The sequence below is a fragment of the Miniopterus natalensis genome, chromosome 18 (genome assembly GCF_054644295.1).
Source record: "Miniopterus natalensis isolate mMinNat1 chromosome 18, mMinNat1.hap1, whole genome shotgun sequence".
Taxonomy (NCBI): Eukaryota; Metazoa; Chordata; class Mammalia; order Chiroptera; family Miniopteridae; genus Miniopterus; species Miniopterus natalensis.
The window spans coordinates 11,305,896-11,322,085 of record NC_142098.1 but is presented as its reverse complement, the minus strand read 5'-3'; the positions used below and the strand labels follow the sequence as shown (position 1 = coordinate 11,322,085).

Sequence of the window (16,190 nt, the reverse complement as noted above, 5' to 3'; positions counted from 1 at the left end):
ATCCCAAGTGTCTGCACCCCCACTGATGAGATCTTGGAAGAAGGGTAACGAAATCACAGCGGGTGGTGGAGGTTTGGAGGTTGCCCTTGGAGCCTGGACAGCCCGCCTGCAGGCAAGGCCGGGCATGGAGGCTGAGGCCAGGAGCAGTGCCTGGGGGCACACCACAGGGGCTTCGCCCAGAGTCCTATCCCCTTCTCCAAAGCCGCAGTTGAATGACAATAGCGCCAGCAAACAACTGAAAATAAACGTTGGTTCTTAAAGATCCTGGCCATGCAGCCAGGCACTCTGCTGGGTGGGTTAAGAGTCCGCCTGCGTTACATGACCAGCCCTGCCACATCTGGCTCTCTGAGCCTCAGTTTCCCCACGCCCACAGGTTGCCGTGAGAACCTGAGGAGTCATGTGGCCAATGGCGCTTGCTGCCTGTGTTGGGGCAGGTGCCATCGTCTGGGTTCTGTTCCTGTGGTGCCATTATATTTACCCAGTTCTCACTTAGCAGACAAATCCAAAGGCTATAAATAGCCACTTCTTGGTTTCTCCTAAAGGCATGAAATATGACTTGCCCAGGCTCCCTGTCAAGGTGGTGGGACTGTTTCGCAGAGGTCTAGTGAGTGCCAAGGTCATTGGCTCAAAAGGAACCCCAGCTTCTCCGTGGCACCAGGTGTCGTCCCTACCACCCAACACCCTCTTTGTCACAGGCTCACACCAGCCACACAGGCGAGCCCTGCCTGGTGACCTAGGCTGGGCCTCTGCCTACTTGCTTGGACTCAGCTGTGGGACCCAGACTGCATTAGGTAAGTTTGTTCACAGGTGGGCTCTGGGAAGGCTGTGCCAGGCAGCAGGGTGGGGAGAGGAGGGAGGGGTGGACGCATGGCCGGTGAGAGCGTTGTGCTGTGCTGTGGCCTCCCTCCATCTCACTTCATGAAGTTCTCAGAGGCTGACCTCACCCCTGGCTCAGGAGTGGGACCCTGGGGGCAACAGATGCAGATTCTAGAGGCCCTACTGTTTGGATTCAAGTCCCAGCTGCCCCACATGCAACCTTAGGCTCATCTACCCTCTCATTGCCTCAATTTTCCCATCTGTAAAATGGAGACAATAACAAGGCCTGCCTTATAAGGCTGCTGGAATGACTAAATGAATATTATTTTATTGCTGTTGTTATACCCTGATGCTGTGACAGTGTCAGGCAGACTATCTTCTCCAAATAAGGTGTGCTATTATTCCTACTTTTCTGTTCGAACTAGTTAAATAGTTAAGAGCAAGGACTCTGGGGCCAGCCTAGTTGGGTTCAACTCTCAGGATCACCACTTATTACCTATGTAACCGTAGACATAGATCTTAACCTTTGTGGGTTCCAGTTCCCTCATCTGTGTAATGGGGATGATGATTACTTAAAGCTCAGAGGGTATTGTGAGAACTAAGTAAGTTAACACCTACTAAGTGCCTAGAACACAGTGAGCACTCTGCTGTTGCTTTTGTTGTTACGATAGGTGTGCTCTCTTTCCATTGAGGTTGCTAAGCTGCTGTGATATAATCCTTGGGCTGCTCTCATCTCCTCCTGGGAAGCAGCTGCTGGGGATTCAGACAACACAAACAAAGTGGAGTAGAAAGACAACTCAGAGGATATCCTATGAGCACCTGGATTTAACTGTGGCTGAAGCAGAACCTTCTCTCTTGGACGCCCCAAATCCAGGAGCTAATAAATTCCTTCATAGGTTAAACCACTCTGCTTGGAGTTCTGTTACTTGCAGCCACATGTGTTCTGTCTAATGCAGAAAGCTAGTGGGGTGTTCAAATAACAGGGAAGATATGTGAGGTGAGAAAGCCAAGGACAGGAACAGAAGTGATAAACCTTGAGAAGAGAAGGCTGTGTGGAGGCAGTGTGGCTCCTGGGTGAGAATCCCAGCTCTGTTACTTACTGCCTTTGGTAAAGTGATTACAGAATGGATGGAATCCTTGACTCCTCCCTGTATAAATTCTTACAATGTGATTTTGCAACTGTTTCCATCAAGAGATGGAGTCTTTTTCCCCACCCCTTGAATCTGGGCTGACCTTTAGCTTGTTTTGGCCAACAGGACATGGTGAAAGTGATGCCATTCTAGCTTCAAGCTTACGCTTCAAGAAGCCTTGCAGCTTTTGCTTGCTCTGTTGGAGCCTTGCCAGGATCTCGTGGACATGCCTGGGCTAGCTTGCTGGAGGGTAAGAGACTAGAGGCTTCCCAGCCAACTACCCAGACCCCTGAAGCAGAGCCACCTAGCCACCCAGAGCCGACCACAGGTTCATGAATGAGCCCAGTCAAAACTTAAAGAACTACTCACCTGAGCCCAGCCTATATTACCAACCTAAAGAACAGAGAGAAAAAGAAATAATTGCTGCATTAGGCCACTGAGTTTGGGGTGGTTTCTTATGCAGCAGTAGATAACTGATACATCTGGCTTAACCCAACTTATCTAAGACCTTTCCAAACCTGAACTTCAGGCAAGCCGAGGCCTCCCTGTCTCTGCCTCTAGATCTGAGCCTGGGCCTCAAGAGGCCTTACAGCATCCATTCACTTTCTTGGGCCCCTACTACCACCTTTTAGATAAGCCTGGGTAGATCTGCTGCAGAATGAGAGACCACGCGTAAGAGAACCCAGTTGCCCCAGCTGATAACACCTGGTTCAGCCTGCAGACAGACAATTCTTGAATGTGTGAGAGAGCTCAGCCACGATCAGCAGATCCAGCCCCAACCCACTGTTGATCGGAGAAGCATGGATGGTTCCGGATGAGACCAGAACTACCCCGCTGGTTCATGGACTCATAAACAATAAATGCTTACTATTTTAAATCTCTGATTTGGGGTGCGTTTTGTTTCATAGCCACAACTGATACACTAATTTTGTATCCATGGGCAAGTGAATTCACCTCTCTGGCCCTCAGGAATCATTTGGAATGGTCATGAAGATGCTGTGAGCTCATGGTCCTAAAACTCTTGGCATAGAGCCTGGCAGAGAATGAGCACTCACTTAATAATGGAAGTTGTTTTAAAAAGAGGTGAAATGAAGGACAAAGAGCTATCTGGCAAACACCCCTCCCACTCTGAATCTCCTTGCTTTGTCTGGCCAGTTTTGGATTATTCATTCCAAAGTAGGTGTCCAATGGATTCCCAAGCCCTTTAGCCTTTAGTGTCACAAAAACAGAGACATTCTTTGGTGGGAGAGGTGAAGACCCTTGGAAAGAGGTGTACCCGGTACCCCAAGGCCTTCCTGTTTAGGAAAAGTTGTAACACTAGTTATAACAAATTCTGGACTCAGTCAGACCTAGATTCTGATCCAATCTCTGCCACTTTCTTGCCAAGAGACATTGAACAACCAATGCACCCATTCTGAGCTTCCATTTCATCCCTGCAAAACAGAGCTAATTGCACATACCTCCAAGAATTATTGTTCATTCCTTCCTTCCTTTAATCAGCAGACATACATTTATTGAGCTCTTATTATATTCCAGCTCTTCCAGGAGGTGGGGATATGGTGGGGGAAACAACAACAAAAATATCCCTGACCTCATGGAGCTCTCAGCTCAGTGGGTTAAAAAAAAATTAATACAATAGCCACAGAAACACATCAAAAAATGCAAAAGTGACAAGTGTTTTGGAAGGAGTGTGTAAGTCAACATGGGCTGGATTACCCTGAGGTTACAAACATCCCCCAAATCTCTGGCTTATAATACCTAAGTTTATTTCTTACTTATCTGCCATGCCTATTGTGGGTCAGTTGGAGCTCTGCTCACTCCTTAACCTGGCCGGGCAGAACAGCCTCCCTCTCAGGCATTGTGGGTTCTGCACAGAAGAAAGAGGGCTCTAAAGTGTCTCGTTCTGGCAATTAGCTTCTCTAGCCCCAAAGTAACTCGGATTACTTGGATTACTTCTGCTCACACCTCATTGGCCAGAATTACTTATATAGCCCCACCCAAACATAAGGAGGCCCAGGAGCACCATCCTACCTTGTGCCTGGAAGATGGAGACCCAGGGAGATTTGGTGAGCAGCACCAATGGCCATTCTGAAAATTTATATGTGGTGAGAAGGCTTCCATGAAGCAGTGATGCTTGAGCTGAGGCCTGAATGATGTGAGGAATCCGCTAAGAGGAGGGGCCCCAAAAGAGCATTGCTGCGGCTGTAGGCAGGTGTAAGCTCTTCTTGGATTTGCTTGAGAATTCAGGGAGCACATGGCCAGGAACCCACAAGAAGGCTAACACGGTGTGTGCCAAGCTGTTGCTGAAGGATGTGGACCCTCTGGAACTTTTTGTCTAATAAGACTGGCTGATTCAAAGCGATTTTTATCTAAATGCGGGAAAAGAGATAGGTGCCAATGATCCTCTTATGTCTGAACAAAGAGACGATGAGTATGTATAAGTTTTAGGAATTCAGAGGTGTCAATTTAAATGTTACTCTGAGGCCAAAAAATTAGTACAAAGGAATCAGAATTACGGATTTTTATAAGGGTTAAAATTGCATCAGAGAACATGGCCACAATCTCTGGAGCCTGGATTGGCAGGAATTGGCCAGGCGTCCAATAATTTAACTCCTCTCCCTAGGCACACAGACGGCCACACTTTCAAACTCTTTTTGCAGATAAGTGGGGACTCTGTGACTGAGTTCTGGCCAATGGGGTGTGGACAAAATGAATGACACTTCTAAGCTTGGCCCTAACCCCTATACCTGGCTCCGTGTTCTCTCTGTTTGTTCTGTGATGACCTTGGAAACTATACTTCAGATGGCAGCCTATACATCTGAGTCACCTCGTGGAAGAAAGCCCTGAGCTGCATCTGATTATGGTGTGAGAAGGAAATAAACCCTTGTGTTTATTCTGTGGTTTGTTATCGTAGTAGTTTGTTCTATCCTGACTAAGACTTGTAGGACTCCTCCAATAGAAATAACATTTGCAAGGACAATTTCATGATGCAGAAAGTGTCTATAGTCAGAGTTAGCACGTGGAGTTGTGCAGGTAGAGTGCTACGCAAAGCGGCCATCCAAGGGGCAAGTGGAGATCTACTCCATGCCCTATTCACCAAGTCACACACTGGGATGGGGCTATGTCCATGTGAGGGAAGCCTTTTTAAAATTTGCACTAAGACATATAGGCTAGTGGCAGCCTTGTCTGACTTTCTGCAGCATCAAGAAAAAGAAAGGAATATTTCCTCTTAATCTCATTTCTTTCTCTAGCAGATAGAAGGGGCTACAGCAAAGCCAAGTGCTAAAACTGCATTTTTTAGCAATTATAGTTTTCAAAAAGCAGGCCTAAGGAGTTAAAAGTTTACAATATGAGACACCTCACCAAAGAAGATATACAGATGGCAAATAAGCATGTGAAAAGATGCTCCACATCATATGTCACCAGGGAAATGAAAATTAAAATGATAATGAGGTACCATTACGCCCCTATCAGAATGGCTAAAATCTGAAACACTGACAAAACTAAATGCTGACAAGAGTGTGAAGCCACAGGAACTCCCATTCATTGGAAGTTCCTGTGGCTTCACTCCCATCAGCCATTTTGAAAGACAGTTTGGCAATTTCTTTCAAAACTAAACATTCTCTTATCATACAATCAAACAATCACACCCCTTGGTATTTATCCAAAGGAGTTGAAAACTTATATTCATACAAAAACCTGCACACCGATGTTCATAGCAGTCTCATTCATAATTGCCCAAACTTGGAAGCAACATCCAGATAATGGCATATTATTTAGTGCTACAAAGAAATGAACTAGCAAGCTATGAAAAGACATGGAGGGACCTTAAATGCATATGGCTTAAGTGAAAGAAGCCAGTCTGAAAGGTGACATACTGTAAGATTTCAACGATAGCCATGCACTGCATAACCATGTTGAGCCTCCAGAGGAATCCAGTCCTGCTTAAATCCATTTAAGACCCAAATATGATTCATTTTGGACTTCTGATCCTTAGTACAGTAAGGTTATAAATTTGCATTGTTTTAGGTGGTTAAATTTGTGGTAATTTGTTAATAGTTACAGAAAACTAATAACACATTCAGGCTTATCTGAAATGTCACCTCTTTAGAGAAGCTGCCTGTCCCTGGCTACTCCAGCTCAATAAATATTCATTGACTGAATAATTGAAATAGATATGTGCAGTAGCTAAGATCTGGAAACAGCCCAAGTGCCCATCAGCAGCTGAGTGGATAAAAAAGCTGTGGGACATTCACACCATGGAATACTACACAGCTGTAAGGAAGAAGGATCTCGTACCCTTTGGGACAGTATGGATGGACCTGGAGAATATTATGCTAAGTGAAATAAGCCAGGCAGAGAAAGACAAACATCACATGATCTTGCTTATATGTGGAACCTAAAGAACTTAATAAACTGATGAACAGAATAGATTCAATGACATGGAAGCATAGATGAGACTGACAAATGTCAGAGGGATGGAGGAGGGCGGGTGGGTGGAGGGGGAGAGATTAACCAAAGAATTTATATGCAGATATGCACAACCCAAAGACACGAACAATGGTGGGGAGAGGGACTGGGAAGGGGGATGGGACAGGGTGGAATGGGTCATTGGGGAGGAAAACGGACATCTGTAATATTTTAAAAAATAAACAAAACGAAACAAAAGAAAAAAAAGAAAAGAAATAGATATGTGCACTTGACCCCAATAAAGTTTGAAGCAGGAGCTCAGAAACACCTGTGGGCTGAATTCAGCCTGCAGATATGTTCTATTTGGTTGGCATTGTGTTTGAAAACTCTTTTGAGCCAACATTCATAAATTGGACAGTTTCAATCAAACATCTGAATTTCCAGAATTGTTCAAGACTTTCTGAGGCCTGCATTTGTGCATGGCGCTAATCAGCAAGAACTATGGCATAGTTCCATAGTATCCCTTCCCCTCAACTCAGAATAAGAACCTCCCTTTATTTTTGTTTTCCACTTGGCCCATGGAGACCATTGAGTTAGGAACCCTGGTATCTCAGTTAGGGTTCCCCTAAAAGCAAATATGAAAATAGAAAGTGTCAACAAGGAGATAGAAGGTATACAGAACAACCAGATGGAAATTTTAGAACTAAACAATATAATAACCAAAGTTGAAGGTTCACTGGATGGACTGATTAACAGAGTGGAGATGACAGAGGAAGGACTCAGTGAACTTGAAGACAGATCAGTAGGCATTCTCTAACTGGAACAACAGAGAAGACTGGAGGAAAATTAACAAAGTCTCAGGGACCCACCCATGCATGAGACAGCAACAGGCTTAACATTTATGTTCTCAGAGTCCCAGGAAATAGAAAGGGAATGTGGGGCTGAAAAATATTTGAAGAATATAATTTTGGGAAGCTGAAGTAAGGGAAAGTGAGGTGGGAAGGGGGGTAAGCTGATAATGGTGCTTTAATGAGCTGGTTGCAGCTGTACCCACCTGAAGCTCAGTGCTGTTGGGGATCCTATGAGAGAATGTGTGAAGTGTACCTCAGAGTTGTACCATCCAGGACTAGAGAAGCTGGATGTCTATCCTACATTCCCAGTCCTTGTGGGCAAGGACTGCTCCTGGGAGGACCATCTGCTTGGCTGCCAGTGTCTCCCCCCACCAAATGCCTGGCCCAGCAAGCTCGTGAAGGGAGTTAGGGAACCATCAGTGCCTATGGGAACCATCCATGTAACTGCTGAAGCCGTAGGGGCCTTCAGAGTGGGCTGAGGGATATGAGTGGGTGTATTAGTTACCTAATGCCACATAACAAATTGCTACACATTTAGGAGCTTAAAACAACACACATTCATCCTCAGTTCCTGTGTGTCAGTAGTCCTCTGCTAAGGGTCTACTAAGGCTGCAGCCAAGGTGTTGGCCAGGCTGTATTCTCCTCTGGAGGCTGACTGGAAAAGAATCGGCTTCTGATCTCATTCCAGTTGTCTGCAGAGTTTATTTCCTTGTAGCTATGTGACTGAGACCCTGGCTTTCTGCTGACTGTCACCCTCAGGTTCTAGAGGCCACTTGCAGCTCCTAGAGGTTGCCCACAGCTCCTGCCAAGTGGGCTTCCTCAACATGCTGCTTACTCCGTCGGGCCAGCCTCTCTCACTCTAGGTTGGCTAAAACAGAGGCTTAGACAGTGCAACCCAGTCAAGGGAGCGACATTCCAATACCTTCTCCATATTCTATTGGTTAGAAGTGAGTCACAGATGTCCACACTGAAGGAGAGGGAATCACACAGAGGGGGGACTCTGGGAGGTGGAAATCATTAGTGTCACCTTAGAGTTTGTGTGCCACAGTGGGGCACCAACAGCTTCGGATATGGATTATGTGACCTTCAGTCATAAGCCTGGGCAGCAGACCCAGGCCTGGCTCGGGCTGCTCCCCCTCCAGCCACTACATTCCAGGGGCTGCTGTGGGTGCGGGACACCAGGGGTTTCCTGGGGGCAGTAGGAGTGGGAGCTCAGGTATCTTTCACTTTCCCAGGGCGGGCCCCTCCCCAAGTCCACTGTGTGACTTCAGGCAGGTTACCTGAGCCCTCTGTGCCTAGGTGTTCTCAGCTACAAATGAGGTTCATAGAAACCCCAGCCTCATGGGTGGCTGTGAGGACATAGTGTTTGTGAAGGGTATGAGCTCTGACCACGCCAGGAGGCCCACAAATATTTGCTATTATGATCATGGTTATCCTCTGCCTCTGCTTCCCAGTGGGTCCCTTTTACGTTTCCAGGAACATTTCCCAGTCTACAAGACCCTTTGGGTCTCTGGGCACCTTGTGAACCCTTACATGTTTGGGTAACAGTGCCTGGTATGCGAGGGGTGAGCTCTGCACTCTCCTCCTTGACAGAAGCTCTGTCCTGGAAGTTTCAGGTCTGTTCTGTAGTTGCTTCACAATGAAGTGTCAGGGCAATGAACTTTACAGGCATTAATATTTTATTTCACACTCCTCCACTCTGCTAAACTGTATATAATATCTGGGACAGTCCTGGGGATTCCCTTGGGCTGCCTGGACCAGGCCTGGTTCCTTGTCCTGGTGGAGGGATCTGTCTCCCTTTCTTGAGGTCTGAGGGGGCTTTTTCCACTACAAGACAGGAAGAGTGGTATGTGTCCCACTGTCCCAGGCCACCACTCTGGCAGCACCTTCTGACTTGGGGAGATACAGCTAAGTCCAAAGGCCGTAGGCACAACGAGGGCAGGGTGGGGCAAGGGCGGGCAAGGAAAGGCAGCGGAACAGTGCAGCTCTGGGGGGACCTGGGGGTAACCCACTCCCATCCCTGACAGTCCTTGTCCTTAGGAGAGTGCAATGAGTTAGGTGGCTACAGTTTACCAACCCCAGATGTTAACCCCCAAGATGGCCTCACCCCACCCCTCCTTTTCTCCTTGTGAGGAACACTGGGCTTGAGCCAGGCAACCTGGGTTTGAACTGGAGCCCCCTCCAGTTACTAGACAGGTAGTCTTTGCCTTAGTTTTCTCATCTGTGGAATGGGGATTGCTAATGAGTTTACAGAGGTGAACCTGGAACAGGGACCAGAACAGTCACCCTTAGCTGTGGCCATGGGTATTTGGCCCACAGGCATTCGGAGTGTAGTGTGGGGCAGGCACAGGGCCGAGGCTGCGGAAAGGACAGGAGGCGACGGAGGCACAGGCGGCCAGGCCTCCTGAGCACTGCAGGCTCACTTTATTTCACCAGTAGCAGCCGGCTTCTTCTTCTACTCCGTGAAGGGCAGAGGAGCTTGAGCAGCAACCCGAGTGGGCCCAGGACGGTGGCCACCACCAGCATCAGCTTCAGCGCCGTGAGGATATTCTTCCCCTTCTGGGCCTCTCGTGCCTCCTTCTGCTGTCTGGCTTCCTCTCTCTGCAGTACCTCCAGCGCATCCAGCTCGGGCCTGGGGTTGAATCGAGCTGCGAACCTGTGCTGCACGAAGCACGTGTAAATGGCCGGCCGGAAGACCTGCAGCTGACTGCCCCCGCTGGACGGCTCCAGGTGGGCGCTCACGTTCTTGCCAGAGAGCTGGCCCTGCCAGGTCAGGGGCGTTTTGTCAGCTTCCCAGATGATGGTCCTGCAGAGGAGTACAAGGTCAGCCGCAGCCCCCAAGGGAGAAAAGGGACAAATGTCTGAGGGAGGAAGACAGCAGCACCCTCCTCCCTGGGGAACAGCAAATAGGGCCCCTTCTGAGGAGCGCTACGCGGCGGTGAGCAAGGGGGGGGCAGGACAGCTGGGAGTTTTGGAGCCCTACCCCTACTGAGCGGGCCACTTGGCCAGAGGCCTCCAGCTCCCTGGGCTTCCATTCCCCGATCTGAACACTGGGGTGTGGTAATTGTACCTACCTCAGAGGTTATTCGGAGGGATTACCAAGAATGCTCTCTAAATTGTTTGTGCCCCCTTTACCTGCCTGGCCTCGTTCCCCCCCTCGCCCCCTCCTGTCTGCCCCAGCCACACTGGCCTCCTTCCTGCTCCTCTGGCGTGCTGGACACTGTCCGCCTCAGGGCCTTTGCCCTGCTGCTCCCTCCGCCTGGAACGCTTGCCCTCAGCGCACTGGGCTCCCTCCCTTTCCTTCAGTCTCGGCTGCTGTGGCACCTTCTCAGAGACACCTTCCCTGACCTCATGTGGAACTTCCACCTTGTCCACTCCCATTCTCCCTCACTGGCCTTCTCACCACCTAAGATCCTGGATATTTTATTCACGTGGTTGGTTATTGCTCCGCAACGGCAGGAATCATTTTCAGTTCTGGTTTGCACTGCATGCCAGGTCCCTAGAACAGCGCTTGACTTACACACATGGTCAATTGTAACTGAGTGGAATGTAGTGAGTGATGTGGAAAGTACGTGGTTATGCATGTAACGCGCCCACTGGGCTGAGGAATGGAGGGGACCCACTCAAAAGACAGCATTGGCAAGGCCAACAGTTATACAAGCAATAGCTAACATCTATCAGCGTGGAACAGTTTCTCAGACCCTGTTTCTTCCCAGGCATTTGCCCCCTTAGAAATCACAATTGCCCCATGAGGGCAGGGCTAGCAAGACCTCTGTACTGAGTTGGATAGTGAGGTTTTAATTGGACCTCAGATTGGGACCTTATTTGGAAATAGGGTCATTGCAGATGTAATTAGTTAAGATGAGGTCAGACTATAGTAGGGTGGGTCCTAAATCCAGTAGGACCTTAGTCCTTATAAGAAAAGGCTTTAGCTCAGTGGTTCCTTCGAGTCGAGCCTTCCCTTGCCAACCACTCTTGCTAGTGAGGGTAGTTCCAGACCCGCGGGTGCCCTCCAGCCCTGTGAGAAAAAGAAAGGAAAGGGGAAGACACACGGAGACACAGACACATGGGTCTAATGCCAAGTGATGCTGGAGGCAGAGACTGGAGTGGTGCAGCTATAAACCAAGGAAGGCCCAGGAGTGCCAGCCACCACTAGAAGCCAGCAAGGAGCAAGGATCCTACCCAGCATCTCAGACAGCACATGGCCCTGCCGACACCTTGATCCTGGGCTTCTAGCCTTCAGAGCTCTATGAGAATAAGTTCCTGTGGTTTTAAGCCACCCAGTTTGGGATATTTTGCAATGGCAGACCTAGCAAACTAATACAACCCCTATTTTACAGACGCAGAAACTGAGGCATAAAGAGACGCCATGGGCCAAAGTCACACAGCTGGAAAATGGCAGAGCTGGGATTGGAACCCAGAGCTTGCGACAAAACCTCCCATGAAGTGCCACTCCACTTGGCTCCCTACAGACAGGGGCAATTCTTGTAGCCTCAGTGACCTCTCTGATTCTTCCGGAAGTTCCCAATGACTGGAACTCGAGGACTCCTTGTCTGGACACAGAGTAGGTGTCCCAGTCTAGATGGGAGGAGGGATTCATAGTGCACTTTCCTGCATTTCTGAACTGTGGTATTTTTATTTATTTATTTAATTCTCACCCGAGGATATTTTTCCCATTGCTTTTTCAGAGAGAGTGGAAGGGGGAGAGAGAGAGAGAGGGAGAGAGAGACACACACATTGATTGGCTGCCTCCCTCTCAAGCGCCCACTGGACGGAGCCTGCAACCAAAGTATGTGCCCTTGGCTGGAATCGAACCTGGGACCCTTCAGTCCGAGGGCCGACGCTCCAGCCACCGAGCCAAACTATCTGGGGTGAACTGTGGTATTTTTTAGGGAGTAGGTGTTATTTTATACTTAATGAGGGAGGAAAAAAGGAGGAGACAAAATGATGTGACTGAAAAAAAGAGAGAAACAGAAGTCACAGCTGGAATATATGAGGAAAAGAAAGCCAGGTGGAGTGGGAGGCCAGACTCCACAGAGCGCATAGCTGCAGAGGCCCCAAGAGGCTGTGCGGGCTCTCCCCTTGCAAGGGACGGGCTGCCACTGGGGTGCGTCGGAAGGAGGGCAAGGGGACCCCATGGTATATGTGAGATTAAGGGTCTGCACTGCCACCTCCCACAAGTCTCCTTGGGCCAGGACTGCATCCCTCCCAGCTGCAGTCTCCCCATCTATCAATGGACTTCCTTGGGGTCCAAAGCTCCTGAGGCCAGGGAGGAGTTGATGAGAGAGGGTGCGGCTTCTGAAGAGAGTTTGCTCAGGGCTGGCCCCCAGTGAAACCATGAGTAGTTGTAGCTCTTATTACTGGGTAGGGGCAGGTGAGTTGGGAAAGAGGAGGCAAATGGGTAGACTTCCCAGGGGCTCCAGGAAGGAAGACAAGAACATGAGTGTGAGTTGCAGGAGGCAGGCCCTGAAGGGTATGCCTGGGGCATTGTCCTCTCCTCTGGAGCCTGCTGACTCTCCCAGATGAGTCAGAGGCCTCAGAGCCCCACAGCTTTCCAGGCTTCCCCCAGTACAGCCCATCCACTCACCCGGGCTTCTCCCATCCCCACCCTGACCACTCTGAGCTGCCTCACTGCTGGGCTGGTTGTCTCCCGAGGGCAGGAAGTCTGACAACTACCATCTCCACAGCACTGCCCAGCACAGGGCCGGGCACAGTCAGCCGAGCCCTCCGAGTGTTAGTTGTCCTTCTGCCATGTGAAGTAATAGTGTGTGGGCACCAGGGGATTCTTACCAAAGGAACATCTGAAGAAGCCAGTGAAGAGAGACCTTGGGATTCACCCATGTAGAACCTCCCTTCTCTGCACGGATTAACCATGAAGGCTCCTAGACCAAGAGAGCCTGGCTAGGGGCCCAGGGCAGGGCTAGCGCACTCTTCCATTACCTGTAGATGGATCCTAATGGGCAGGTGAGCCATGCATATCCTGACTCCTCATTGAGCTTGAAGTCATCAAAAGTAATGTCCTCAATATTTAATTGACACTGGACATGGCAGGCTTCTATCTGCATCTCAGGTCGCATGCGGCTGGACCACAGCCTAGAACTTCCCAGGTAGAGTGAGCAGGGCATGGGTTTCTCCTGAGGTTCTTGGATGTAGCAGTACCCCAGGCGTTTGCGCTCACCCGGCTTCCCGCAGCTGTTACAGTCCTGCCAGGGCTCCCAGTTGGTGAAGATAATCTCCTTGCTGCCCAGACTCAGGGTCTCATTCTGCAAGGGCTTCTGGCCCAGGCCTCTATGAGTAATGTGCAAGGTGCTGACGTCCTGGAAGTCAATCTCATACTGCACCACTTGTAAGTTTTTCTCATCTAGACAGCTGTAGAAGCCCGTCTGGGATGGTAATGGCCTTCTAATGAGAATGCTGCCTCCAGGCATTGTTTCTATGTTGGAAACACTGTTGGGGTGCTTGGACCATCTGGCCCCACCTTGCAGGAAGTAGTAGTACCACTGTGACTTAGAGGAGTTGCAGTATAGAAAGATATCGTTGTTGGAAAGTAGGGCCTGTTGACATTTCTTGCCAGGGGGACAGCTGATGGAAACATAGAACCCCAGCAGTGGGACAGCAAAGCTGAGCAGCAGCCACAAGGTTATCATCATGGTGGACTGGGACTGTGGCAGTGGGCCAGGCACCACCCTGGACATTGTGAGGTCACCCATGAAGCTCAGGCGTCAGCCCTGTGTAATAGCAGAATGAACTAGAGTACACCCCATGGGTATGTAAGGTCACAATCCCCATTTATTTTGTGACAAATTAACAACCCTATTTATTTTCTCTTCCAAGTCCTCTACTCTGCTGGGATAGAAGGAAACTTAATTTGTCTATTCAGGATTTTCACTATCACCCTCATGCTTTGGCATTAAAGTGTCACATGTAAACATTCAGCACATTTTCCCTGAACACCTACTATGTTCTGGGCATACTTCTTAGTACTGGGGGTGGAGAGGTGAATAAATCCTCTGGTTACCATTCTGACCTCCTACCCCTTCCCGCCATGTTGGCCTCCCTGCCGTCCCCTGAAACAAAGCAAAGGGCGCCTGTCTTAGGACCTTTGCAATGCTAGTTTCTGGCTCTTCCCACAGATATCTGCGTGACTCAATTCATTTTAGTTGTTTTTGTTTTTTTTTGCCATTTAATCATTTTTTATTTTTCAATTACAGTTGACATACAATATTATATTAGTGTACAGCCCAGTGATTTGACATTATACAACTTACTAAGTGATCATCCTGATAAATCTTGTACCCATCTGACACCATACGTAGTTATTAGAGTATTACAAACTATATTGCCTATGCCATGCTTTGCATCCCATGACTATTATCTAACAACCATTTTGTGCTTCTTAATTACTTCACCTTTTTCACCCATTTGCCAACCTGCCTCCCATCGGGCAACCATCAAAATGTTCTCTGTATCTGAGTCTGTTCTGCTTGTTAGTTTATTTTGTTTTGTTTTTTTAGATTCAATTATTGATAGATATGTATTCATTGCCATTTTATTGATCATATTTTTAACCTGTTTTTGTTCTTAAAGAAGACCCTTTAACATTTCTTGTAATACTGGTTTGGTGGTGATGACCTCCTTTAACTTTTTCTTGTCTGGGAAGCTCTTTATCTGTCCTTCAATTCTAAATGATAGCTTTGCTGGCTAGAGTAACCTTGGTTGTAGGTTCTTGCTTTTTATCACTTTGAATATTTCTTGTTAATTCCTTCTGACCTGCAAAGTTTCTGTTGAGAAATAAGCTGACAGCCTATGGGAGCTCCTTTGTAGGTAACTAACTGCTTTTCTCTTGATGTTTTTAAAATTTTCTCTTTGTCTTTAACCTTTGGCATTTTAATTATGATGTGTCTTGGTGTGGGTCTCTTTGGGTTCATCTTGTTTGGGACTCTGTACTTCCTGGACTTGTTTGTCTATTTCCTTCACTAGGTTAGGGAAGTTTTCTGTCACTGTTTTTTCAAATATCATTTCCGTTTCTTTCTCTCTTTTCCTTCTGGCACCCCCATGAAGCAAATGTTGGTAACCTTGACATTGTCTCAGAGGCTCCTTACACTATCTTCATTTTTTTGGATTCCTTTTTCTTTTTGCTGTTCTGATTGTTTTTTGTTTCCTTATATTCCAAATTTCTGGTTTGATTCTGGCTTCATCTACTCTACTGTCAAGTCATTGTAAATTATTCTTCATTTCAGTTAGTGTATCCTTAATTTCTGACTTGTTCTTTTTTATGGTTTCTTTGTTGTTTTTCATGCTGTTGAAGTTCTCACTAAGCTCTCCAGCAGCCACTGTCTCACTCAGTCACACTCCCTGCTGATATTTACAGCCACTGGAACCCTGGACTGAGGGGCCTGGTGTGGAGCTGGGACCCCTTGCTCCTCAAGAGGGACCTCCACAGCTGAAATATCCCTCCTGACTTTTATCTGGCACATGTGGGTGTGGGACCAGCCCATTCTGTGTCTGTTCCCCTCCTACCAGTCTAGAAGTAGCTTCTTGCCTGGCCAGCACAGCTCAGTGGTTGAGCATTGACCTATGAACCAGGAGGTCATGGTTCGATTCCTAGTCAGGGCACATGCCTGGGTTGCGAGCTCGATCCCAGTAGGTTGCATGCAGGAGGCAGCCAATCAATGAATCTCTCTCATCATTGATGTTTCTCTCTCTCCCTCTCCCTTTCTCTCCCTGAAGTCAATGAAAACATATTTAAAAAAAATAGACGTGGTGTCTTCTTTAAAACCTAGTTGTAGGACTTCTATTCACCCAGATTTCAGGTGGTTTTGAATGATGACTGTTCTGTAGTTTAATTATAATTTCTATGTGGTTGTGGGAGGATTTGAGTCTCAATTCATTTTAAACAAATAAATATTTTTCTCATTTCCCCCTTCCCAAACCCCTTCTTAGTCTTGAAATTTAAAATAAATATTGTGCAGGCTTGATCTTC

The 16,190-nt window shown here is 47.9% G+C and overlaps 1 protein-coding gene across 1 annotated transcript; it reads right to left on the bottom strand.

Annotated features, from left to right (window-relative positions):
- Window positions 1-9,631: 9,631 nt before the first annotated feature.
- On the bottom strand, window positions 9,632-13,960 carry FAM187B (family with sequence similarity 187 member B). The gene is made up of 2 exons (XM_016220955.2): window positions 13,148-13,960; window positions 9,632-10,013 (listed from the first exon to the last, which is right to left on the bottom strand). The coding sequence occupies exons 1-2, from the start codon at window positions 13,915-13,917 to the stop codon at window positions 9,632-9,634; spliced, it is 1,152 nt and encodes a 383-aa protein (XP_016076441.2). The 5' UTR covers window positions 13,918-13,960.
- Window positions 13,961-16,190: the final 2,230 nt, after the last annotated feature.